The sequence below is a fragment of the Mobula hypostoma genome, chromosome 25, assembly GCF_963921235.1.
Source record: "Mobula hypostoma chromosome 25, sMobHyp1.1, whole genome shotgun sequence".
Taxonomy (NCBI): domain Eukaryota; kingdom Metazoa; phylum Chordata; class Chondrichthyes; order Myliobatiformes; family Myliobatidae; genus Mobula; species Mobula hypostoma.
Window position 1 is genome coordinate 9195558 of NC_086121.1, and position 26956 is coordinate 9222513.

General features: G+C 44.5%; 2 protein-coding genes across 2 annotated transcripts in view; one reads left to right on the plus strand and one right to left on the minus strand.

The window, feature by feature from the left end:
- pgd (phosphogluconate dehydrogenase) overlaps positions 1–8716 on the plus strand; it is a 42751-nt gene extending 34035 nt beyond the window's left edge. The window contains exons 10-13 of the mRNA XM_063033358.1: positions 1556–1689; positions 4665–4764; positions 5838–5960; positions 8407–8716. Coding sequence (XP_062889428.1) covers positions 1556–1689; positions 4665–4764; positions 5838–5960; positions 8407–8526 — 477 coding nt within the window. The 3' untranslated portion in view covers positions 8527–8716. The remainder of the gene's footprint in view (positions 1–1555; positions 1690–4664; positions 4765–5837; positions 5961–8406) is intronic.
- A 5766-nt stretch (positions 8717–14482) lies between these two features.
- Positions 14483–26956, minus strand: part of tnfrsf9a (tumor necrosis factor receptor superfamily, member 9a) — a 59834-nt gene continuing 47360 nt past the window's right edge. The window contains exons 9-10 of the mRNA XM_063033359.1: positions 20836–21058; positions 14483–16758 (exon numbers count right to left, since the gene is read on the minus strand). Coding sequence (XP_062889429.1) covers positions 16583–16758; positions 20836–21058 — 399 coding nt within the window. The 3' untranslated portion in view covers positions 14483–16582. The remainder of the gene's footprint in view (positions 16759–20835; positions 21059–26956) is intronic.

Consider the following 26956-nt stretch of genomic DNA (forward strand, 5'->3'; position numbering starts at 1 on the left):
TTTACTCTTAGAACCCTTTTTAAACAATGGAACAACATGAGCAGTACGCCAGTCCTCTGGCACCACCCATTGACGTACACGTCAACCCTGAGATTCATTTTCCTGCGGACATACTTAGTAAATCTATGAAACCGTAACTGTAAACTGCTGTTTCCGTAACTATTTCATTTTACTGGTCAGGGTCGTTAGCCCTGAGCTGAACCCCTCCCCCAACCTGGAGGACCCATTGTCCACTCTTAGTCTGACCTCTACCCTTTGACAAGTTTGGCATGGATGACCTAGCCAAGAGGCAAAGCCTGACTCCACTTAACATGGCTGTAGAGGAAATAGAGGCAGGCAAGCCTCCAAACCCTACAATAACTTTGTAGTCCTCTTGGGGGTTGAATGTGTATCTTGGTCAACATGGATCCATTGGGCTGAAGGTCTTGTTTCCAACTCTGTTCAGGTTTATTGTCATAGCACTTGTATATGGGGTAGAAATACTTCATCTTAGCTTTTGACAATAGCAGTAGAGTGCTTGGTACGCATTCATTTCTGTTTTCCTTTTACATCTCTGTACTGGTATGTGGGCAAACAGGTTTCCCTGACATTGCCAGCCTTACTACCCTTAAGAAGGTGATGTCTTCTTGAGCCCTCAGTTTGGCTGAGGCTAGAACCAGAGGGTCATAACTTGGAGGAAAAAAGAGTGGAATATTTAAAGGGACTGTGAGGGAACTTCTTCCCTCGGGGGGTGGTACAAGCTGCCAGTGGAGGTGCCTTTGGTTAATTGGGGTAGTCACTTATTTGGGACAACTCTTAAAGAACAAAAACTAATCGAGAAAATGGCCAGGGTTCCCTTTATTTTTTTGGGACAACGCCAGTCACATGCACTTGTGTGGCCGTTGGTCACTACACCGTGCTTAGAGTGAGCAATTCTGTGCATTTGTGTTCAAAAAGTATTGGCTTTTGTCACTGAGAGTTGACGGGAAATAAGCAGCAAAACATTTCCGAACTTTTGCTCATTGCGGTTTCAAGCATTCATGCTTATAGAAACGGTCAGGAGTGAGAAATGGAACAATTTCACCACTACCTCGTAGTTCCTAACTTGTTGAATTTGAAGGTATTGACAATCACTTTGAATGTTACAATGAAAATGATCATTTGGAGGATGCGATCGTTGAAAGCATCGTAGGTGTACATGCTGAATTTGTTTATTTACAATCAATAAAAATAGCGACTGGATTCATTCCTCCATCGATAACTATTAGAAACTAATACACTGTTTTCTAGTACTGTAATAGTATTGGTAGTCTTTTCATTTGTTCAGTATTTCATTTAAATACATAATTTATTACTCTGTTAAATGGTAGAATCAGAATTCTAATTCTGTTTCTTTTTTATACTTCTTAACAATTTCCATGAAACTTCAGCTGATTGGGCCAAAATCTACTGGTCCCGATTAACCGGAATCCACTGTATGTAAGGCACTGTTGGATTCCACTGTACACTAACTTTGTTAAGTGCCCACACATAGCATTAACATTAAAGTGTTGTTTTTTTTTGCCCTCTTTCGCAGGCTCTCTATGCTTCAAAGATCATCTCCTACGCCCAGGGCTTCATGCTCCTGAGACAAGCAGCGAATGAGTTTAACTGGAGTCTGAATTATGGTGGGATTGCACTGATGTGGAGAGGTGGCTGCATCATCAGGAGGTGAGGATGTCCTTGCTGCATAGTGGCTTGTACTCATGTTACCTTTTAATTCATTTAAACGCCCAAGGGCAATGTTTGACTGGGCCAGGTGAAATATTTGGTGCAGGTGACAGGTGGGTTTTAAGAGGTGGCCTTGGAGAAGTTGGGGAGGGAGACATAAGGAGAAATTTAAAAACGCAAACATGAGGAAATCTGCAGATGCTAGAATTTCAAGCAACACACATAACATTTTGGATCTCCCCCTCCCCTTCCCACTTCAAATCTTACTAGCTCTTCTTTCAGCTAGTCCTGACGAAGGGTCTCAGCTCGAAACGTCGACTATACCTCTTCCTAGAAATGGCAACTTTTATGTGTGTTGTAGGAGAAATTTAAAATGGCTACAAAGATTTTCAAGTTTTAAGTCAATACACTCAAACTACTGGAGGAATTCAGTAGGTCAGGCAGCTTCTGTGGAGGGGAATAAAGGTCAAGTGTTTATCCCCTTCAATGGATGCTGCCTGACCTGCTGAGTTCCTCCAGCAGTTTGTGTGTGTGTTGCTCTAGATTTTCAGCACTTGCAAATGTTAAGTGTGAGCTCTGAACAGTATGAGGTCTGTCACCTCCCCCAGAGCGTTCTTCAGAAGTCAAGAATGAGGCACAGATTTGATGGTTACAGTCCATTTATTAGATGCTGTTGATATACGGGTCAGACAAGGTTGCCTTGTACGAGCAAGAAAAGAGCAAAGGCCAGAGCACAGAACTGGAGACCGAGTGTTCCCTCTTGTACTGCAAACTAGTCTAAGCTGGACAGATAAGGGAATTTCTCTGAGAACAGTGTGTCTAATAACAAGGACAGTTTTGAATTGCTCTGCCTTGACTCAGATTCACAGACAGAAGCTACAGAAATATAGATCAACTATACTACGAAAGAATGAAAATTTACAAGCAGATGACGATTCAAGCATATAACCAAGCAAAAGAAAGTTCGACAAGAATTCCTGCCTCTGTCCATAGGGGGTTTTTAGTTCGTTCTCCTCGTGACCACGTGGGCACTCTGGGTCCTCCAGTTCCCCCTCTCAGTCCAAAGATGTACTGGTTGGTAGGTTAATTGGTCATTGTAAATTGTCTCATGATTATGCAAGGGTTAAATCGGGGGATTGCTGGGCGGCGTGGTTCAGGCTGGAAGACCATACTCCACTCTGTATCACAATAAATAAATAAATCTTAAAATAACAATTTAAGTGGTAATTTAGACCCTAATCCAACATAGATTTTTAAAGTTCAAAGTACGGATACCATATACAACCTTGAGATTCATCTTCTTGCAGGCAGCCACAAAACAAAGAAACGCAATAGAATCCACAATAAATTCACAGAACAAAGACCAACAAATGTCCAACGTGCGAAAAAAGAACAAATGTTGCAAACAATAAAATGAGTAAACAAATAATTCACAGAACAGGAGCTGCAGGGTCACAGAAATTGAATCCACAGCCGTGGAGACAATTCAGTAATACGTCCCGGAGCCTGATAACTGCAGGCCAGAGTTTCTTCAAAATCATAAAACTGCTATGGAAAAAATGATTATATAAACATATAAGCAAGCGTGAGAGTTAAACTAAAAGAAAAGTAACAAAGTAAATACCAGTTTAATCCCTTGTCCAACAGAGGTTTTCTTCAGACTGATAAAACTGTGATGGAAACCCCTTGATTCTAAGCGTTGATCCCCATTAGTATGCGATTCTGAGGATGTTGGGTGAGCAGTTTTATCCAAAGTGCCAGTAATTACGGGTTGTGCAGCTTATCTTGGTAACTTGTACAAAATGCTGGACGAACTCAGCAGGTCAGGCAACGTCTATGGAAAGGAATGAACAGTTTCGAGCCAAGACCCTTCCCCTGGTCCTGAAGAAGGTACCGACTCGAAACGGTGACTGTGTATTTCTTTCCCCAGACGCTGCCTGACCTGCTGGGTTCCTCCAGTGGTTAGAATGTGTTGCTCTGGATTTCCAGCATCATAAATACAAGAAATTCTGAAGGTGCTGAATTCTGAGAATGGGGCTGAGAGGGAAAAAAAATCAGCCATAATTGGATAGTGGAACAGACTTGATGGGCTGAGTGGCCTAATTTCACTCCTGTGCCTTGTGGTCTCGTGGTAAAAGTGGGGGGGGGGGGGCGGGAACGCAGTTACAGAGAAAGTGTGTGGAAGTTGCAGCAAGGCAAGGGTTAATCTAATGTCCAGGCATGGATAGATTGCAGATTGGTAACAGAAGAATACAACACATCACACACATCAAGCACACACATCAACTAAGAGACAATTGCTTTTTTAACTTCTAGTTATCAATTTCTATTGACTTTTAACCCCTGTATTGTAAATGGGGATCGATCTTGCAAGCGAGGAGTTCAAACATTAAATAGTCTAGCAAGTGGTCCATATTAGTAACTGCTGGTCAATTCTGTGTAAAATAGTATTTCTCTGTTCAAAATTCAGATCTGTGTGGTGACGGGCCACGCTGTTCTCCTTCTGCACAAGTAAAATAAAGTGAGAGTTCCCAGGGTCCAGTTAATCAGCGACGACAGTGCAGGTAGACAAATAAATTGCAAGGGCAATGATGAGATAGAGTTCAAAAGTCCATCGTTATCATAAGAGTTTTGAAACAGTGGGATCGAATCTTTTGGGTTGTTGACACAATTTCACAAGCTGGAGTTTCACATTCCTAGGGTCTTCCACCAGGCCATCAGACTGATGAACTCACACTTACTTGAGACTATATTACATTGACTGTTCTATTTATTATAAATTACCAGTATTGCACATTTAGATTGAGACGTAATGTAAACATTTTTACTCCTTATGTACGTGAAGGATGTAAGAAATAAAGTCATTCATTCAATGTGATACTTTGAGGGGATTCTCTCACACCTTGGGAAAAAATCACTTGATTGCAGACGAAATATTTACCTGTTCTTGTTTCTCTGCTTTCCTCCCTTGACAGTGTCTTTCTGGGAAAAATTAAAGATGCATTTGATGCAAACCCTGGTCTACAGAACTTGCTGGTTGATAAGTTTTTCAAGTCGGCAGTACAGGACTGTCAGGTATTTACTCAGAATAGTTCACTAAACTAATATTTGGAAAGTGATTAGACTGTTTCGACAAAGGTATAATGGTGCAGAAATCTCCCCTCTGCTCTTTGCCTCATGACAATATCATTGTTAAAATTTACTTGTGGATTAGACACTGAAATTCAAGGCTTTACAATTCCAGCATGGTAAACGTGGATTCATTACACTGTGTTCCGTATGAACCTGTAAATATCCTGTGATCATTCTGATCTATTTTGAGTTTCAAGTATGTCATTCCTAGATAAACCTGACAGATTTTTCAAATCTTAAATCAAGTGTATTTATTTGAGAGCTTACAGAAGGAGGCCATTCAGCCCAGTGGATCTTTGCTAGCTCCCAGCAAGACACATCCCTTTCTCCATGTAGAAAGAACAAGAACAAAGGTTCATTTATTATCAAAGTATACAACTCTGAAATCCTTCTTCTCCAGATAATCCTCCTCCTTGGCATGAAATCAAGAAAGAAGAGAACAACATTATGATCATCAACACTCAAATTCCTGCTTACTGCACAAAAACTGAACGGGCATATTGACCACACACACACACACACACACCACCCCAAATCAAGTGAAAAACACAGAATATAAAAAAACTATAAGACAGAAAAAGAAAAAGAAAACACTCTATAGTCCAAGTCCACATCCAAAACGCAGAAAAGCTGGGTAACATGGTAACATTCTCCAGGCACGGTGGCGGGCCTTCCAGCAGCAGAGTGATCTCACCAGTGATTAAAAGGCAGTCTCCCCTCTCTGACAGCAGAGTGATCTCACCAGATCATATTGTTACAATAAAGCACAATATAGTCACAAGATGATCTTAGCACAGGTCCCCGAGTGCTGTGGTCTGAAGACTGATGGTGCACGAGAGGTTGTCCTGGAGCCACGTTCCGTAAGAACAAGCACATAGCAGCTCCTCATCTCGCTCTGATCATTTGCAGACGAGGGTAATCCAGTTTGTTTTCCAGGGAGTGAACACTGGAGAGCGGTATTGACGTGAGACCCAGCATGCAGAGGTTAGCTGTTTTAACTATATTTCTGCCTGTAGGGTTCCTGGCGTCGTGTGGTTAGCACTGGTGTACAGATGGGGATCCCCATGCCCTGCTTCACTACAGCCCTGTCTTTCTACGATGGCTACAGGCATGAAATGCTTCCGGCCAACCTGATTCAGGTACGCAATTACAATTCCTTTTAGGAGCATCTGATCATGTATCTCTTGCGCAGTTGGTTAGACCTGTGAAACCTTTTATAAATTCTAGCTGCTAAATAGATAGCTCTGCCAAGAATCCTTTGCCGCTGTTTCTTGGTTAGACTCACCAGGTGTTACTCTTGAGTGCCTGCCAAGGTGGCCTCAGCTGTGAAAAGCGAGGTATTGGAGGCTCTTTCAAACCTGAGTTGTTGAATACAGGGTGAGGCGATTAAGAAATATGCAGCTGGCGTACCATCAAGCACAGTCTGCAGCTCTGAGAATGTGAGTGCTGATGGATTCAGTCAGTGTTTTATAGAGTCATGGAGCACACCAGCACAGAAACAGGTCCATCAGACCTCACCTGAATCGCAGTCCTCCATACATATACGTACCCAAATTCTCCTAAATGTTGAAATTGAACCTGCATCCAGCACTTCCACTGATGGCTCGTTCCACCCCTCCCTCTCAGTGAAGAAGTTCCTTGCCAACATTTTAGACAACTTCAACATAACATCCCAGCTCCTCAATGCATAAAAGCACGCAGACATGGTCAAGAGGTTCAGTTGTTGTTCAGACCAAACATCAGAGTGGGGAAGAAATGTGACTGGAGTAACTGAGCGTGGAATGCTTAACTGATGCCATGTGGGTTGGTTTGAGTATAGATAGATACTTTGTTGATCCCAAAGGAAATTACAGTGTCACAATAGCATTACGTGTGCACAGATATAAATATTAAAAGAGAAGTAGAAAGAATAAAAAACAGTTACCACAAACTAACAGGAGGTGGGGTGGAGAGGGGGGAGTCATCACCTCCCCTGCTATAGGTTGACTCATTATAGAGCCCAATGGCTGAGAGTAAGAATGACCTCATATAGTCCTCTTTGGAGCAGCGCAGATGTATTGGTCTATTACTAAAAGTGCTCCTCTGTTCAGCCAAAGTGGCATGCAGCGGGTGAGAAACATTGTCCAGAATTGCCAGGATTTTCCGTAGGGTCCTTTGTTCTACCACAGCCTCCACTATGTTCAGTTTGACTCCTATAACAGAGCCAGCCTTTGTAATCAGTTTATTGAGCCTGTTGGCATCACCCATGTTGATCCCACTGCCCCAGAACACCATCACATAGAAGATAGTACTGGCGATAACAGACTGGTAGAACGTGTGAAGGCAAGGCCTCAGAATCTGCTGGTCTCATAGGATTTTCGAGCATTACAATCTCTAGAGTTTACAGAGAATGGTTCAAAAACCGAAAATCAAATCCAGTGAGATGCCGTTCTGTGGCTGTAAGTGCCTTGTTGATGGGAAAGGTCAGATGAGAATGGCAAGACTTGTTCAAGCTGAGAGGAAGGTGGCAGTAACTCAGGGAACCACACGTTACAACCGCGGTGTGCAGAAGAACGTCTCTAAATGCACAACACGTCAAACCTTGAAGCGGGAGGGCTACATCAGCAAAAGATCATGAACATACATTCAGTGGCTTCTTTATTAGATACAAGGGGTTCCTGATAATGTGGCCACCGAGTGTCTTTTCATTTGCAAAGGCACCCAGTTCCCTGGCAGAAGTTAAACCACTGTCCATGAGTTGACCATGGGACCAAACCTTCTGCCATCAGTGCCCACCAGATCTTCAGAGGAACATTAATTTTACAGTTCTTCAGCTGTATCTTCATTTCGAGAGGAATAGAATATAAAATCAAGAATGTAATACTGAGGCGATATAAAGCATTGTCAGACTGTTGTGAGCAGTTTTGGACTCCTTATCTGAGAAAGGATGTGCTGGCATTGAGGGGTGTCCAGAGGAGATTCATGAGAATGATCCTGGGAATGAAAGGGTTAATGTAAGAGAAGTGCTTGATGGTACTGGATCTGTACACGCAGGGGTTTAGAGGAAATGGGGTGGGGGGAGGTGTTGGGAAGGAATGTCACGAAACCTATTGAATATTGAAAGGCCTAGACAGAGTGAACTTTGTGAGGATGTTTCCTCTCGTGGGAGAGTGTAGGACGAGAAGGCACAGCCTCCGAATAGAGGGGTGTCCATTTAGAACAGAGGTGACAAGGAATTTCTTGAGCCAGAGGGTGGTGGATCTGTGGAATTAATTGTCACAGACAGCCGTGGAGGCCAAATCATTGGGTACATTTAAGGTGGAGGATGATAGGTTCGTGACTAGTCATGGTGTCAAAGGTTACAGGGAGAAGGCAGGAGGATCAGGTTGAGGGATTGTTGAAATGGCAGAGCAAATTTTGATGGCCCAAATGGCCTAATTCCACTCATATATCTTAAGGTCTTCATAATATGAGTACACGTTACTACACAGACTTGGACATTTTGAGTGCTGGAGTTGAAAAGAGCTGTATCGGGTGTAGGCTCGAGTTTTTGTGTGTACTGATGTTTGCTAATGTGATTTTTTTTTTTTCCCCCTTGTCCAAAAGGCACAGAGAGATTACTTTGGTGCTCATACGTATGAACTGCTGACCAAGCCTGGGACCTTCATCCATACCAACTGGACTGGTCATGGTGGAAGTGTCTCATCGTCTTCATACAACGCCTGAACAGTCCTGCGTAAGCCAGATACTGGTGGAATAACATTCCATAGACATTTTTAAAAAAAATAAATGTACTCTTTAATATTGTAACTTGAGGTATTGAAAGTCAACCTGCACTGGTGTTGTAAACTAAAATGAGCAACTGACCTTGAGGAAATTTCTCTTGAATAATAAAACTTGTCTTAGCTATAACCACGAGAGAATTCCAATGGCTTTTTCTTCCAATAGATAGATGGATCTACTTTATTAATCCCGAGGGAAATTTGGTTTCATTACAGTCGCACCAACCAAGAATAGAGTGTAAATATAGCAATACAAAAAACCCCAACAATCAAACAACAAAATGCAAACTATGCCAGATGGAAAATAAGTCCAGGACCAGTCTATTGGCTCAGGGTGTCTGACCCTCCACGGGAGGAGCTGCACGTTCGATGGCCACAGGCCAGAACGACCGCCAAGTGTTGTATCACGGTGGAATGTGGCCGAAGTCCAACAGTAAAAAGTTCAATATCCAGTCTGCAAACACGTTCCTCAATCATAATATACCCCGGATTGCACCATCCGTTGTTAGCCAGAACAGTAAGCACCCAACTCCTTTACGCTTACCGCTCTCAGTGCACTTCCGGTCAGCCGGAACGGTATTACCCACCGAACTCCTCTTCTGCAAAAGTCTCTGTTGTCTCGACCCGGTCCTCTTTCCTCGGCTTTGTGATCCCTCTCTGCATCCTCTGTGTGTTTTCCCCCGGATTTCAGCAGGGGTATCCGCCGCTCTGTTCACTAAGCCAGCCGGTATTTGCTGGTCTGTGGAATACACAATGCGACCTTACTTCTGTCCCGCGTGTCGGGATGTAACCATTTCCAGCGCTAAAGAAAACCAAAATAAAACTCTCTACCAGCATGTTAGAGAGGGTGCAGCTTGAACGTGTTACCGTGAGAGGAAAAAAAATACAAAACATAACGTAAATTAAGAAGTAGGAAGAAGAAAGTAAGAATAGATCAGAACGGTTGTACCAGGCTGCATGCACAACTGGCGCATGCGCACTAGGATCAGATACACTCAGTGGCCACTTTATTAGATACTTCTGACTGTTAATGTAAGCATTTAATCAGTCAATCATATGGCAACAAATCCATACATAAAAGCATGCAGACATGGCCAGGAGGTTCAGTTGTTCAGACCAAACATCAGGATGGGGAAGAAATGTGATCTAAGTGACTTTGAGGAATAATTGTTGGTGCCAGGTGGGGTGGTTTGAGTATCTCAGAAACAGCTGATCTTTGGGGATTTTCATACACAACAGTCTCTAGAGTTTACAGAGAACGGTGTGAAAAGCAAAAAACATCCAGTGAGTGGCAGTGCTGTGGGTAAAAACATCTTGTTAATGAGAGAGGTCAGAGGAGAATGGCCAGACAGGTATAAGCTGGAAAGAAGGCAACAGTAACTCAAATAATCACACGTTACAGCAGTGGTGTGCAGAAGAGCATCTCTGAATGCACAACATGTCAAACCTTGAAGTGGATTGGCTACATTAGTGAAAGACCACGAATTTGCACTGTGTGGCCACTTTATTAGATACAGAAGGTATCTAATGAAATGGCCACTGAGTGTGTAATTGTTGCTTCTCTGCAGAATCCTAATGTACAGGAAGGAAAAAAGTCAGGTGACTCAAGATCGGTGTCTTGTTTATGCATCTTTATCTGGTGTAGGAATTGATGCCTATACCATGGTGAGGGCATTTGACATCATCCCTCTTGTTAAACCTCAAGGGCTGTGCTCTGAAAGAAGTGTACTGGAATGGAACCAGGACTTGGCAATTGCAATTATGTTTGATAGCTTCAGATTGTTTTCACAGAACCAAGATAAAGCTGAGGGGAATTTTACTGAAAATTCTAAACAGAATAGAAACTATGAAAGACTGATAGAACCAGAGGCAGCGTGATGGGGAAAGAATTGCTAGTGCAGCAGGATGGTTGAGATCTGGAAGGGAATTGAATCCAATAAGGGGATTCCAATTCAAATTCAATAGTGAATTTACAGAAAGTGGGGCTTGCTGTTCTTTTGGAAGCTCTGTGTGAAATGCTCATACACTTCCCTGTTATCCTCTATTGATTGTATTGTGTCAACCAGCCAGCAGCAAGGGGTACCAGGAGCTGGATCACTGAAATTCCATTGTCAAGTCGATGACATTCTTACTAACCACATACTTTTGATTTGAGTGCTCTCTGTTTGGTATTAGCTCATGCACAAGTATTGTCTCTTTAGAGAAAAGCATGCCAACCATAAGACATAGGAGCAGAATTAGGCCATTTGGCCCATTGAGTGCTCTGCTATTCCAACAGGGCTAATCCATCATCCCTTGCAACCCCATTCTCCTGTATTCTTTGATGCCATGATTAATCAACTGAACAACCTCCTCTGTAAATATACCCAGTGACATGGTCTTCACAGTAGTCTGTAGCAAAGAATTCAGACCTTTTAATATTCGATGGGTTTCAATGTGATATTCCCCACCACCATCACCCCAATTTCTTTAAACTCCATCGAGTACAGGCTTGGGACCATCAAGTGCTCTTCATATTTAACCCTTTCATTCCTGGGATCATTCTTGTGAACCTCCTCTGGACCCTCTCCAATGCCAGCACATCTTTTCTTAGATAAGGAGCCCAAAGCTGCTCACAATATTCCAAGGCCCACCTAGTTTCCATTGTTTCTCATTCAACTATCCATGTAACCAATTCTGAAGCACTGAAATATGATACGACCATAATACGTAGGAGTAGAATTAGACCATCTTCATTAGTAGCTAGTAATTCTTTCAACTTTGGCATAATCTGCTCTCTTTGGCAAGTAGCTAGTAATTCTTTCAACTTTGGCATAATCTGCTCTCATAAAATGTTCTCTTTCTGCTTTGTTCTGCATCCCAGCAAGAAAACATTGCATTTGTATAATGCCTTTCTCTGCCTCAGATCCTTCTAAAGCACTTTACTGCCAATGAAATTGTCCTCCTTTTACATAACTACAGAAGTTTATTCACTCACAAAATACAAACTTCAGGGATTAACAAGACTGTTAACAATTTCAAATTAAAATATGGTTACTACCATCTACAAAATACTTAATTCCCTAGGGGGCCCACCATTCTCAGAAATCCCTCACTATACCCATAGTGACTGCATGGTCCCTCTCTAAAGACACTCGAACACAAATGTAACCCTGGTAGAGAGGCAGGCAGAACCATTGACTGCCTGCCACCTGGATCCATGAGCAAGCCCACCCACCCCCTCTGTACAAGGTGAATCAATGAAATAGATCTGTAATGTGGTCCCTTGTGCTATTTGTTTAATTTTGTTTTTACATCCTCTTGTTCCAAACCTGTTGGCAATTTTACCATTGTAACACTTAATATTTTTAACACAAGAGTTTTTTTCAGATGCTGTAAGTCCAGAGTAACACACAAAATGCTGGAGGAACTCAGCAGGTCAGGCTATGGAGAGGAATAAACAGTCAATGTTTCGGGCTGATACCCTTCTTCAGGACTGGTATTTTAAAGTATCTTTAAGATCTGTCAAATTGCACCATAAATCTCTGAGAATAAAATCAGATAATCCTGAGATATTCCTGTTAACTCTGATTTCTGTATTTTCTACACTCAGCAATGAGAACTATCACTAAGGGGTATAAATGAGGGTAAATGCAAGCAGGCTTTTTCCACTGAGATTGGGTGGGGTTATAACCAGAGGTCATGGGGTAAGGGTGAAAGGTGAAATATTTCAGGGGAACATGAGAGGAAACTTCTTCATTCAGAGGGTGGTGAGAAGTGTGCAACGAGCTGCCAGCACAAGTTGTGCATGCAAGCTCGATTTCAACATTTAAGAGAAGTTTGGATAGATACATGGATGGGCAGGGTATGGAGGGTTAGGATCCCAGTGCAGGTCAATGGGACTAGGTAGTTTTTAAATGGTTTAGCATAGGCGAGATGGGCCAAAGGGCCTGTTTATGTGCTGTACGCTTCTATGACTATGAATAGATTTGTTCACGTTTAAGCAAAAGAGTTACATTTATTTGTCTCCAATGTAGTGAAATAAAAATTCTAGGAAAATATTAAGAGCTGTATTTAATAAAGAAACAAACCTCTGGGATGTGTTGGGTTCTAAAAAGAATTGTAGAGCTTCTTAGTTGATAGCTCCTTTAACAAAACTGTTCCAAGCTGCATCAACCAAAGGTATACCAAGCCATGAGATGTGAAAAACTTCAATGATGTGCTCAGAGAGGCAGGTTTTAAACAACAATTTAATGATGAAAACAGAGGCAGGGGTACAGAGGAGGGAATTTCAATAGCCAAAGGTAAGGACTCTATTAGAACATTATTGCGCAATACAGGCTCTTCGGCCCACGATTTTGAATGAAACTTTTAACCCATTCCAAGATTAATCTCACCCTTCCCTCCCACATGGTCCTCATTTTTATTTCATCCATGTGCCCATCTAAAAGTCTCTTAAATATCCTGATCTACCCGCCTTTATCACCACCGCTGGAGCACGTACCATGCAAAAGTATCCTTCTAAATTAGTGGAGGAAATAACATTATGGTTTATCTTTAGGGAATGCAAATATTACAGAGGTTGCAGAGCGGAATGATATTACACAGAGAGGGAAGGTCAAGTCAATGAAAATGTTTGGAAATAGGAATGAGAATTTTAAAACTGAGTTGTTACTTAACTGGGAGACAGTCTCAATCAGCAAGACAAGGGTCATGTTCAAGTTAGGACACAAGCTGCTGAGTTTTGAAGGACCTGTGGTCAATTTATTTATTTATTTAGCAATAAAGCACAGAGTCAGCCCGAGCTGTGGCATCCAGCAACCTGATTAACCCTAACCTAATGACGGAACCAGTTAACCTACCCGGTACGTCTTTGGACTGTGGGAAGAAACCGGTGCACCCGGGGAAAACTCATGCAGGCCACAGGGAGGACGTACAGAAACAGCAACAGAATTAAACTCTGAACTCCAGAATGCCCCGAGCTGGAACCGTGTCACACTAACCACTACTCTACCGTGGGTTATGGAACAGGGGAGCGAGGAAAGCTTTGGAACGGTGAAGAGTAAAGGTAATCAATGCATGGATAGGATTCTAAGTAAACGATACGAGGCAAAGGCTGCACTGCATGATTCTATGGAAGAGGGACTACCAAAGGTTGTAACGGTGCAGATGAAGGCTCGGTTGGATTTAACCTCAGGGTGACCTTCAAGGTTGCATGCTGGTACAGTTTAATACAGTTTCCAGGGAGACGGGTGACTAGGAAATGGATTCTGTGAGGGGGAGTTTTACTTACGGGCGTAATAGATAAGCCTTTACAGCAACAGCAAACCAGGTTCAGTTCCCACTGCTGTCTGTAAAGAGTTTGTAAGTTCACTCTATGAATGCATGGGTATCTCTAGTTACCTCCCACATTCCAAAGATGTACAAGTTAGGGATGGTGAGTTGTGGGCACGCCATGTTGAAGCCAGACGCATGGCAACACTTGCAGGCTGTCCCCCCGCACAATCCTTAGACACATTTCACTGAAAGTATACTTTGATGCTTCAATGTATATGTGACATATAAAGGTAATCTTTATGTTAAAGGAAAGTACAGACAGATAAAGTTGTTCCAAATAGTGGCTTAGTACAGATTTTAAACTTAGAAGGTCAAAATTCTTGACAGTGGCTCAATTTAAATACATCATACAGAATCTACATTTCAGTCAATGTGCATATAATTATAAAGCTACAAGCATAACAATACACATGGCCTATGTACAAGAGAATGAATGTGCATCCGGCTTACCAATCAGCATGTTACTTGGAAAAACCTAAGAGGTCGTCAGATGTGGATTTTTTTGCCAGAGTAGCACCTATCATTGTGCTACAACCATCCCTGACGTGGACTTCTACAGAACTGGAAATGACTACAGAGCCATCAGTAATCCAGACCACACAAGGATGAACGTTAAGTACCTCCATCTTCCATAACCTCAATATGACCCACTGATTTTATAACCAAATAGAACTTCTAATAGAGAAGAATATACTCCAGCAAATTTCTACAAATGGAGAGCATTCTGACTGGCTGTCTCACTGTCTGGTATGGAGTGATAAACAGAAGCTGGAAATCCAGAGTGACACACACTAGATGCTGGAGGAACTCAGCGGGTGAGGCAGCATCTACAGAAATGGATAAACAGCCGATGTTTTGGGCCGAGACTTTTCACTGGACTAAGTTGCAGAGAGTTGTAAGCTCAGTTGGCTGGCCTCCGCAGCATCAAGGACACCTTCAAAAGGTGATGACTGAAAAAGGTGGCATCCATCATTAAGGGCTCTCTCTCCATCCAGGACATACCCTCTTCACATTATCACCATCAGGGAAGAAGTCTAGGAGCCTGAAGACACACTCTCAACGTTTTAGGAACAGTTTCTGAGATTGCTGAACAGTCCATGAACAGTATCTCAGTATTTTGCTCTCTTTTTGCACTATTTATCTTTGTTTCTTATTGTAACTTACAGTAATTTTTATTATGTGTTGCACTTTACTGCTGCTGCAAAGCAACAAATTTCACAATATATGTCAGTGATAATAAACCTGATTGTGGATCAATGGCCTAGTTGTGCACAATGAGTTCCCACAAAGAGAAACAAGGCATGGATCACTGTTACTGATATGAACTACGTGATAGGTATTGGCCAGAAAATCACGGTGAGTTCCCTTGCACTTCAAATGGTACCAACTGATAGGGCACAAAGATGTCTCTATCAAACATCTAGTGAAAGACTGAACCTCTGGAGGTGTAGGTTGGCTTACAGATGAGTCCTGAAGACGCTGGAGGAGCTCCCTGCTTCTCTCTCAACGAGAACCAGAAAGCCATCAGCAAATCTTTTCACTTTGATATATCATTTAATGACTCTGCGTACCTCTACCACTGTACAAGAAGGGTGTCTAAGGTTATGAGAAGGCAGGAAAATAGAGTTGAGAAGGATAATAAATCACCCATAATGGAATAGTGGAGCAGACTCATTGGGTCATATGGCCTAATTCTGTTCCTATGTCTATGATCTTATGCCAAGCCAGAGGGATTTACCAGCACAGAGGTCTTGAGAGTACGATTCCAAAGTCGGTAAGGACACGGTTCCAGCTAGCTTCTTATGCTCATGGGGGAAGAGGCTTGACAAGTAAAATGGGAGGAATTTTGTTTTTATTTTCTACATTATACGTTTTAAGGACAGCACCATAACATAACCGTTAGCACAATGCTTTACAGTGCCAATGACACGGATTCAATCTCCACCACTGTCTGTAAGGAGTTTGTACATTCTCCCCGTGACTGCATAGTTTCTGCTGGGTTCTCTGGTTTCCTCGCACATTCCAAAGATATATGAATTATTATTCATAAGTTGTTGGCATGCTATGTTGGTGCTGGAGGCATAACGACACTTGCAGGCTGCCCCCACCCTATCCTTGGGCCGTGTTGGTTGTGGACACAGAGACATCTTTCACTGGATGTTTCGATGTGCATCTGACAAATAAAGCTAATATTTTTCTTCGTTAAAACCCCAATTCTTCAGAGAAAGGATATTCCATCTGTTTAATTACAGTCATCTTAACAGCTATTCCCCACAAAGTGCTGAGATTTACTTTAATAAAACTTGAAATAAGCAGGCTTGAGATTTAATTTCAAAGCTTATAAGCACTCAGTTAAAGGATATTTCATCCTTTAAGCCTTCCTTCTTGGGATAAAGATTTTGGCTCATATTTTGAAGGGATAATTTACTGGAGGTGTGAGAGGGTGTAGACGCAAAAATTCTGAGGTATGACCCATGCTGTCATTAATCAGTTGCTTATAATAATTGAGCTCCCGTTTCTGACAGTCGATGGACTCATTTCAGCTGCATGAAAAAAATCAGTTTCTAATGGCTAAGAGGTCCACCAGGTCAATAACTCAATGCAGATATCCACCTGGCTTCAATTGAAATTAGGCATCAAACTCCAGTAGTTTCTGTAGCCAGAGGCTGGTGTCAAACAGAAGTTCAATCCAGCCAATACGTGCCATCGTGTACATATGAACTTGCTTGTATCCCAGATCTGGCCTCTGTCATTACAGGCTGGTAGTATTGTTTTTGGTTCTGTTCCTCAATGGGATAATACGTGTTTGAATTTCTTCCATTTTCCTGTACGGGGAATGGGATGTTGTCTTCTGTACTGCCTTTAAGTGCAAGAAAAATAGATACAAATGAACATTACAGTTAGGCGCCCTACCTGTAATTGCACAAAGGATTACAAAGCTGTAAAGTGCATCGAAAGATCCAGAGCACCATTACTACCTCATTCTCTATAGAACCATCCCAATGAATTAATTAAACTGCAGCACACAGCTGTTGAAAAAAGGAATTAAAGTGTTACAAAACAGAACCAAGATGGCAGTGAATCATTCAGCCCTCTGCATCTGCTCCTGTAGACAATAAGAATGTGGGGCGCCGTGGTAGTGTAATGCTTAGCATAATGCTGTTCAACTCCTGTGTCTTCTGTAAGAAAGTTCCTACGTTCTTCCCTTGTGCACCTGGGTTTCCGGGTGCTCCAGTTTCCTCCCACAGTCCAAAGACATGCAGGTTAGTCGGTTAATTGGTCATCGGAAATTGTCCTGTGATTAGGCTAAGGTTAAGTGGGTGAGTTGCTGGGCAGCGTGGCATACTAGGTGAAAAGGCCTATTCTGTGCTGCATCTCTAAATAAATAGTAAACTAGGTCTAAAAACATGCAGCATACAGCTGTTGAAAAAAAATAACTAGTCACATATCTGAACCGAGGTGGCAATGCACCATTCAGTCCTCTGCTTCTGCCACTGTAGCCAAAATTATAGGAACCAAGTGTCGTCAGTTCACCTACTAGAAGGACGACCTTTTAGAACAGAAGAGGGATTTCTTTAGCCAGAGGGTGGTGAATCTGTGGAATTCGCTGCCACAGGCAACTGTGGAGGCCAAGTGTTTATGTATATTTAAGGCAGAGGTTGATAGATTGTTGATTGGTCAGGGTATGAAGGGATATAGAGAGAAGGCAGGAGACTGGGTCTGTGAGAAAAAAATGGATCAGCCATGATGAAGTGGCAGAGCAAATTCGATAGGCCAAATGGCCTAATTCTGCTCACATATCTTATGGTCTAATGTACTTGCCTATACTGCCACCCCTGACAGGGCATTCCATGCACCCACCACTCTTGGCAAAATCTACCTCTGAATATGAGGAAGAGAGATGACCAATGATATTGACCCGAATCTTCACACTATTCATTCTAATGCATAATTAAGCAGCCAATTAATGTAACAATCATCTTATACAGTACTGTGCAAAAGTCTTAGGCACATATAGTGCCTACAAAAGTTATTCACCACTTGGAAGTTTTCATGTTTTCAACATTGAATCACAGTGGAATTAATTTGGTTTGTTTGACACTGATCAACAGAAAAGACTCTTTCATGTCTTAGTGAAAACAAGTTTCTACAAATTGGACTAAATTTATTACAATTATTAAACACAAGGTAATTCATTGCATAATTACTCACCCCCTTCAAGTCAGTATTTAGTAGATGCACCTTTACAGATGCTTTGATTCATGTGGCTAGGTCTCCATCAGCTTTGCATATCTGGACACTGCAATTTTTCCCCATTCTTCTTTACAAAGCTGCTCAAGCTCTGTCAGATGGCACAGGGATCATGAGTGAACAGCTCTTTTCAAGTCCAGCCACAAACTCTCAATTGGATTGAGGTCTGGACTCTGAGTTGGCCAACCCAGGACATTAACTTTGTTGTTCTTAAGCCATTCCTGTGTAGTTTTGGCTTTATGCTTGGGGTCAGTGTCTTGCTGGAAAACAAATCTTCTCCCAAGTTGCGGTTCTCTTGCAGACTGCATCAGGTTTTCCTCCAGGATTTCCCTGTATTTTGCTGCATTAATTTTACCTTCACAAGCCTTCCAGGGCCTGCTGAAGTGAAGCATCCCCTCAGCATGATGCAGCCACCATCATGCTTGTAGGGATGGTGTATTTTTGATGTGTGGTGTTGGACTTACACCAATCACAGTGTTTAGTCTGATGGCCAAAAAGCTCAATTTTGGTTTCATCAGACCATAGAACCTTCTTCCAGCTGACTTCAGAGTCTCTCATATGCCTTCTGGCAAACTCTAACCAAGATTTCATGTGAGTTTTTTCAACAGTGGCTTTCTCTCTGCCACTATCACATAAAGCTGCGACCAGTAAAACATCCAGTCAATAGTTGTACGCGCAGCCTCTCCCATCTCAGCCACTGAAGCTTGTAACTCCTCCAGAGTTGTCATAGGTCTGTTGGTGGCCTCCCTCACTAGTCCCCTTCTTGTATGGTCACTTAGTTTTTGAAGGCGGCCTGCTCTAGGCAAATGTACAGCTGTGCCATATTCTTTCCATTTCTTGATGATTGACTTAACTGTACTCCAAGGGATAGTCAGTGACTTGGAAATTTTCTTGCTTCCATCTCCTGACTTGTGCTTTTCAATAACTGTTTCGCAGAGTTGCTTGGAGTGTTCTTTTCTCTTTGTGGTATAATTTTTGCCAGGATACTGACTCACCAGCAATTGGACCTTCCAGGCACAGGTATATTTTTACTACAATCACTTGAAACACCTTGACTGTACACAGAGATCTCCATTTAACTAATTATGTGACTTCTAAAAAACCAGTTGGCTGCACCAGTGATGATTTGGTGTGTCATATTAAAGGGGGTGAATACTTATGCAATCAATTACTTTATATTTTATATTTGTAATTAATTTTGATCACTTTGTAGAGATCTGTTTTCACTTTGACACAAAAGGTTTTTTTCTGTTGATCAGTGTCAAAAAAGCCAAATTAAATCCACTGTGATTCAATATTGTAAAAACATGAAAACTTCCAAGGGGGTTGAATACTTTTTATAGGCACTGTATATATAACTAGGATGCCTAAAGACTGATTTATACTTGTGCGTACGGGCTATGCCATAGGCCTGATTTATACTTTTGCGTAGCCCTACGCCGTAGCAAGCATCCATAGTTGTGTCTGCATCGCTCTGCAATTCACTGCCAAAACGCTAGTTGGCGGTGGGGTTTCTATGCCACCGTGTTGAGTTTCTCCGTGAGAGACATGGACGAGAAAATGCATTTCAATATTTTCGGATGCCGGCAAGTAGATTTGATGATTTGGTTCATTGTCTCCAACCATTTATTTCACATCAGTGTACAGACATGGCGGAGAAAAGCAACCGGAAATGCGTAGGAGGAAATGCGATGCTACCAAGCGGAACAATCACAATTGTTGCGGTCTGCATCACCGTGACACGTGAGTTACATTTTTGGGGAGGTGCACATCACCCTACAGAGTAGGGTATGTGGTACCTACGGCGTACATTTGACGCAGAAGTATAAATTGGGCTTAAGACTTTTGCACAGTACTGTCTTCGTCAAAGAGGAGCGGAGAGCAAGTTTGTAAATCTGGCAGGAGCTAAGGATGTTGGGAATGGCGAGGGTGGAGCACTGCAGGAGGGGTGCAAGAAGGACTGCCAGGGATTGTGGGTGGTGCAGGAGCAAACACACCCAGCCCTGAGACACCAGGCAAGGTCATTTGATTCCAAACAATTGGTTTATTGATCATTATAGAACATCACTCTGGTGCTTCCCATTCCCTGCTCTCTCCATTCCCCTTTTCCCAATCACGATTCCCCTCTCCCTGTCCCCTCCACACTCTCAGTCCACAATAGAGACCCAAATCAGAATCACTCACATATGTCATGATTTTTTTTTCTGCAGTAGTAGTACAGTGCAGGTAAAAGATCCTGAAGACACACACGCAACATTTTAGGAACAACTTCTTAGCCCCCACCATCAGATCTCTGAAGAGACAATGAACCCATGAACACTACGTCAGTTTTTGTTCTACTTATTTAATGTTTATGTATATTTTAAAATCATAATTTATAGTGCATTTTATTTATTGCACTGTACTGCTGCCACAAAACAACAAATTTCATGACCTACACCCGTGATATTAAACCTGATTCTGATTCAACATATAATAAGTATCTAGACAAGCACTTCAATCACCAAGGCATAGAAAGCTCTATCGCAGGGGTTCCCAACCTGCAGTCCACGGACCCCTCGGTTAATGGGAGACCCTGTGATTGAGGGAAGAGCTGGTAAATGAGATTAGTACAGACAGGGTGGGCTGAAGCACCAGTTTCTGTACAGTGTGAGTCTATGACTCAAGAGAAAAATGTTTCACTCACCAATTCCTGTCATGGTCTCAATGTCCAAGATGTTGGATCTATATTCCATTGTTGGAGCTTCAGTTTCATTGGTGCTCATCATTGCCATCAGTGTCCTGGGTTTTGTTTCAGTAATACTCCCATCCACAGCTCTGCTGGTCTCTGGCACAGTTTTTAGTTTAATTTCTTCTTCGTTGTCATCACATTTACCATGAGTACCTTCCGTGTCACAGATGCATATAAACTGTTTGAAAAATGCATTGGGCTTGTCATATGGCATTGGTATTTCACTTTTTAAAAATAATATCTTTTATAAGCTATCACTCTTTTTGAGAACATCTGAAGAAATAACTCCTCTGGGCTATCTCCTTCAGTAGACTTGTTATACACTCTGTGGTCACTTTATTAGGTGCACCTGCTTGTTAAAGCAAATATATAATCAGCCAATCATGTAGCAGCAGCTCCATGCATAAAAGCATGCGGGCATGGTCAAGAGGTTTAGTTGTTGTTCAGATCTAACATCAAAATGGGGAAGAAATGCGATCTTAGTGACTTCGACCATGGAATGATTGTTGGTGCCAGACAGTGTGGTTTGAGTATCTCAGAAACACCTTGATTTCCAACGGTTTTCACACAGAACACCTTGAAGTGGATGGGCTACAGCAGCAGGAGACCACACGGTGTTCCACTCTTGGTTCCAATAGTGGCTGCTAGGTGTATTGCAACTGAGGTATGAAATTACTTCAGCTATTCAGCAAGCTCCATCACAGGCACAACTCCCCCTGCCACCCAGGACATCTTCAAAAGGCAATGCCTCAAGAAGGCAGCAACCATCAATAAAGACCCTCACCTTCTGGGATATGCCCTCTTCATGTTACTACCATTGGGGATGTGGTACAGGAGCCTGAAGGCACACACTCAATGTTTTAGGAACAGATTCTTCCCCTCAGCCATCAGATTTCTGAATGAACAATGAGCCCATGAACACTGCCTGACTATTCCTCTTTTACACTATTTATTTTACTGTAACTTATAGTAATTTTTTGTCTTTCACTGTACTGCTGCCACAAAACATCAAGTTTCATCACATATGTTAGTGATAATAACCCTGTTTCTGATTTCAGATTTCCTTTTGTTACAGGAATCCATTCAACCCATACCAGCTGTCAGAGCAATCTCACATTCCTACTTGTGTCCTTGTAACCCATTTATTCATTCATGCCCAATAGCCCCTCCCAAACCATGTTTCCTGTGGTGGGGGAGTCCAAGACCAGAGGATACAGTCTCAGAACAGAGGTACGTCCATTTAGAACGGAGATGAGGAGGAATTTCTTTCGGTGAATCTGTGGAATTTGTTGCCACGGGTGGTTGTGGAGGCCAAGTCACTGGGTATATTTAAGGTAGAGGTTGATAGATTCCTGATTAGTCGGGGCATGAAGGGATACAGGGGGAAAGCAGGAGATTGGGACTGAGAGGGAAAATAGATCAGCCATGATGAAATAGTGGAGCCACTCGATAGGCCAAATGGCCTAATTTTGCTCCTATGTCTTATGGTCTTATGGTCTTATGGTCAAACCTTCCACTAGCCCCTTGTTCTAAGGATAAATTAAGTTGCCAACTGATCTAACAAACAGCAGGTCTTTGAGATGTTAGCATATGTAGGAGACACCTAAGTGGTTGTAGGGAGAATACGTGAACTCCAAGCAGACAGCACTGGAGAACAGAATCAGACCAGGGCCACTGGAGCAGTGAGGCAACACTATTAATGGGTGTGTCATCTTCCACTGTTCAGAATCAGCTTTGATATCATCGGCATATGTCATGAAATTTGTTGTCTTTGCATGTAAAAACAAGTTGTAAGGACACATAAGAACATGAGAAATAGGAGCAGGAATAGGTCATTTAGCCCACTGAGCCTGCTCTGCTATTCAACAAGATCATGGCTGATATGACAATAAACGTTAATTCCCCGCAATGTAAAAATCTATCTAACTGTGTCTTAAATATATATAATGAGATCGACTCTTATTGTGTCCTTGGACAGAGGATTACACAGATTCACCACTCTCTGGAAAAAGCAGTTCCCCTCATCTCCCCATGCTAAATCTACTTCCCCCAAATCTTGAAGCTCTGTCCCCTAGTTCTAGTTTCTAAGGAGGAGGATACAAACACTCTATATAAAGGGATACAGTAGGAATGAGGAAGTGGATAAACAGTTAACAGCTGAAGTACGCTTTGAAGAAATGCAAGATTATCCATTTCGATAGGAAGAATAGAAAAGCAGTACCTGATTTAACTGGACAGAGAGGAATATAGGCCAAATATGGGCAAACGGGACCAGCTGGAACGAGCATTTTTGGTGGGCATGAAGTAGAATAAAGGACCTGTTTCCATGCTTACCGGAGAAAGTCTAGTGAATCTGCTGTAGAGCCATATGGATATCCAATTGGATAAACAAAGTTTCTGGGCATGCACAGCAAATTGGGAAACAATTGGAATGTTTGTAGTGATGTGCTACATACAGCGCTAGAATAATCACACGGAGTCGGTGAGATAGAGTTGCGATGAAAGAGATTTATTCAAACTTCGCAGCCCGCTTTAAAGCCTTCCCGTTCCCGCCCTCCCTGGGCGGGACTACTGTGGGGAATGCATATTCCCAGACCCTTTCTGCGCGCGGGATTTTCCCCCTGCTGGTGAAGATGGCCTGGCGCCCTTTTTGCTGCCAGCCCTCTGCCTGCGCGCGCTGTTTCGTGAGCCGGTTCGTGGGTGCCAGAAAGTGGGTCGCCACATAACCCCCCCCCCCAGAACCGGCGATACCTCCCCCAATGTCCACAGTCTGGATCGGTCTCTGTTTGGGAGGTCTGTCCCTGCGCCGCGGTGCCTGAGCCTGGACCGGTTGCGCCAAGTCCACATGGGCCGGTTTGAGTCGATCCACCGTGAAAACCTCCTCTCTCCCCCCAATGTCCAGCACGAATGTGGACCCGTTGTTCCTGATCACCTTAAACGGCCCCTCGTAGGGCCGCTGTAGCGGTGCCTGGTGTCCGCCCCGTCGTACAAAAAGAAACTTACAGTTCTGCAGGTCTTTGGGTACGCAGGTCGGGCTCTGTCCGTGCTGTGAAGTGGGTATGGGGGCCAGGTTACCGAGCCTCTCCCGTAGTCTGTCCAGGACTGCTGTGGGTTCTTCCTCTTGCCCCCTTGGGGCTGGTATGAACTCTCCTGGGACGACCAGGGGCGCGCCGTACACCAACTCGGCCGACGAGGTGTGTAGATCCTCTTTGGGCACCGTGCGGATTCCGAGCAGGACCCAGGGAAGTTCGTCCACCCAGTTAGGCCCCTCCAGGCAGGCCATGAGAGCCGATTTCAGGTGACGGTGGAAACGCTCCACTAGTCCGTTCGACTGTGGGTGGTAGGCAGTTGTGTGGTGTAGCTGTGATCCTAAAAGTCTGGCCATAGCCGACCACAGGCTGGAGGTGAACTGGGCGCCCCTGTCGGAGGTAATGTGGGCCGGTACCCCAAAGCGGGCTACCCAGGTTGCGATCAGTGCTCGGGCGCAGGATGCGGAGGTGGTGTCGCTGAGCGGGACTGCCTCTGGCCATCTGGTGAACCGGTCTATCATAGTTAGGAGGTACTGCGCTCCTCATGACACTGGCAGGGGCCCCACGATATCCACATGGATGTGGTCGAACCTCCGGCGGGTGGGTTCGAACCGCTGCGGTGGAGCCTTGGTGTGCCGCTGCACCTTGGCCGTTTGGCACTGTATACACGTTTTGGCCCATTCACTGACCTGTTTACGAAGTCCATGCCACACGAACCTGTTGGAGACCAGCCGGACAGTTGTCCTGATGGAGGGGTGCGCTAAGTTGTGAATGGATTCGAACACCCGCCGGCACCAGGCTGCTGGGACGACGGGGTGGGGTTGGCCAGTAGCTACGTCACATAGTAGGGTCCTCTCACCTGGGCCTACGGGGAGGTCTTGGAGCTGCAAACCGGAGACTGCAGTCCTGTAACTGGGGATCTCAGCGTCTGCCTGCTGTGCCTCTGCCAGCGCTGCATAGTCCACCCCCTGGGACAGGGCCTGTATGGTAGGTCTGGAAAGTGCATCTGCCACGACATTGTTCTTTCCAGAGACATGCCGGATGTCCGTCGTGTACTTGGAGATGTAGGACAGATGTCGCTGCTGGCGGGACGACCAGGGGTCGGACACCTTAGTGAACGCAAAGGTAGGCAGTTTGTGGTCTGTGAACGCGGTGAAGGGCCTACCTTCTAAGAAGTACCTGAAATGCCGGATTGCCAGGTATAGTGCCAATAGCTCCCGGTCAAAAGCACTGTATTTGAGTTCGGGTGGTCGTAGGTGTTTGCTGAAGAACGCCAGGGGTTGCCAGCGACCCTCGATGAGTTGTTCCAGCACTCCACCGACTGCTGTGTTGGATGCGTCCACCGTGAGGGCAGTAGGAACGTCCGTTCTGGGGTGCACTAGCATCGTGGCGTTTGCCAAGGCTTCTTTGGTTTTAACGAAAGCGGTTGCGGCCTCTTCGTTCCAGGTAATGTCCTTGCCCTTACCCGACATTAGAGTGAACAAGGGGCGCATGGTTCGGGCTGCTGAGGGGAGGAAACGGTGGTAGAAATTCACCATACCCACGAATTCCTGCAAGCCTTTGATTGTGTTGGGTCGGGGGAAGTGGCGGACCGCGTCTACCTTGGCGGGCAGCGGGGTTGCCCCGTCTTTAGTAATCCTGTGGCCCAGGAAGTCGATGGTGTCGAGTCCGAACTGGCATTTGGCTGGATTGATTGTAAGGCCGAATTCACTCAGGCGGGAGTAGAGCTGGCGGAGGTGGGACAGATGCTCCTGCCGACTACTGCTGGCTATGAGGATGTCGTCCAAATAGATGAATGCAAAGTCCAGGTCGCGTCCCACCGCGTCCATTAGCCGCTGGAAAGTCTGTGCGGCATTCTTTAGACCAAACGGCATTCGGAGGAATTCGAAAAGTCCGAACGGGGTGATAGGTGCTGTTTTGGGGATGTCGTCCGGATGTACAGGGATTTGATGGTATCCCCGGACGAGGTCTACCTTGGAAAAGATCCTTGCGCCGTGTAGGTTTGCTGCGAAGTCTTGAATGTGCGGCACAGGGTAGCGGTCTGGCGTTGTAGCCTTGTTCAGTCTGCGGTAGTCACCGCATGGTCTCCAGCCCCCCCGTTGCCTTGGGCACCATGTGAAGGGGGGAGGCCCATGAGCTGTCGGACCGTCGTATGATTCCTAATTCCTCCACCTTCTTGAACTCCTCCTTCGCCAGTCGGAGCTTGTCCGGGGGAAGCCTTCGAGCACGGGCGTGGAGGGGTGGTCCCTGGGTCGGGATGTGGTGCTGTACTCCGTGTCTGGGCATGGCTGCCGTGAACTGCGGTGTCAGTACTGATGGGAAATCCGCCAGGACCCTGGTGAATTCATCGTCGGACAGCGTGATGGAGTCCAGGTGTGGGGCTGGCAACTGTGCTTCACCCAGGGAGAACGTTTGAAAAGTCTTGGCGTGGACTAATTGCTTCCCTTGCAAGTCGACCAGCAGGCTGTGGGCTCGTAGAAAATCTGCCCCCAGCAGTGGTTGGGCCACGGCGGCCAGTGTGAAGTCCCACGTGAACCGGCTGGAGCTGAACTGTAGCCGCACTGTGCGGGTGCCGTAGGTTCGTATTGTGCTGCCATTAGCGGCCCTCAGGGTGGGTCCCGGTTCTCTGTTGCGGGTGTCGTAACTCGTTGGAGGTAAGACGCTGATCTCCGCTCCGGTGTCGACCAAAAAGCGGCGTCCCGACTGCTTGTCCCAGACGTACAGGAGGCTGTCCTGATGGCCAGCCGCCGTAGCCATCAGCGGCGGCTGGCCCTGGCGTTTCCCGGGAATTTGCAGGGCGGTTTGCAGGGTGGTCTGCAGCGGCGGGCCTCCGTGCCCCACTGCTGGTGGTAGAAACACCATTGTTCGTTGGGCTCGCGGCTTGGTGATCTGTGCGACGGATGCCCCTCTCTCTTTCCTGGCATTCCACAGCACATCTGCTCAGGCCGCCACCTCCCGGAGGTTGCTGAAATCTGCGTCGGACAGCAGCAGGCATATGGCATCGGGCAGTTGCTCTAGGAACGCCTGCTCAAACATGTGGCAGGGTT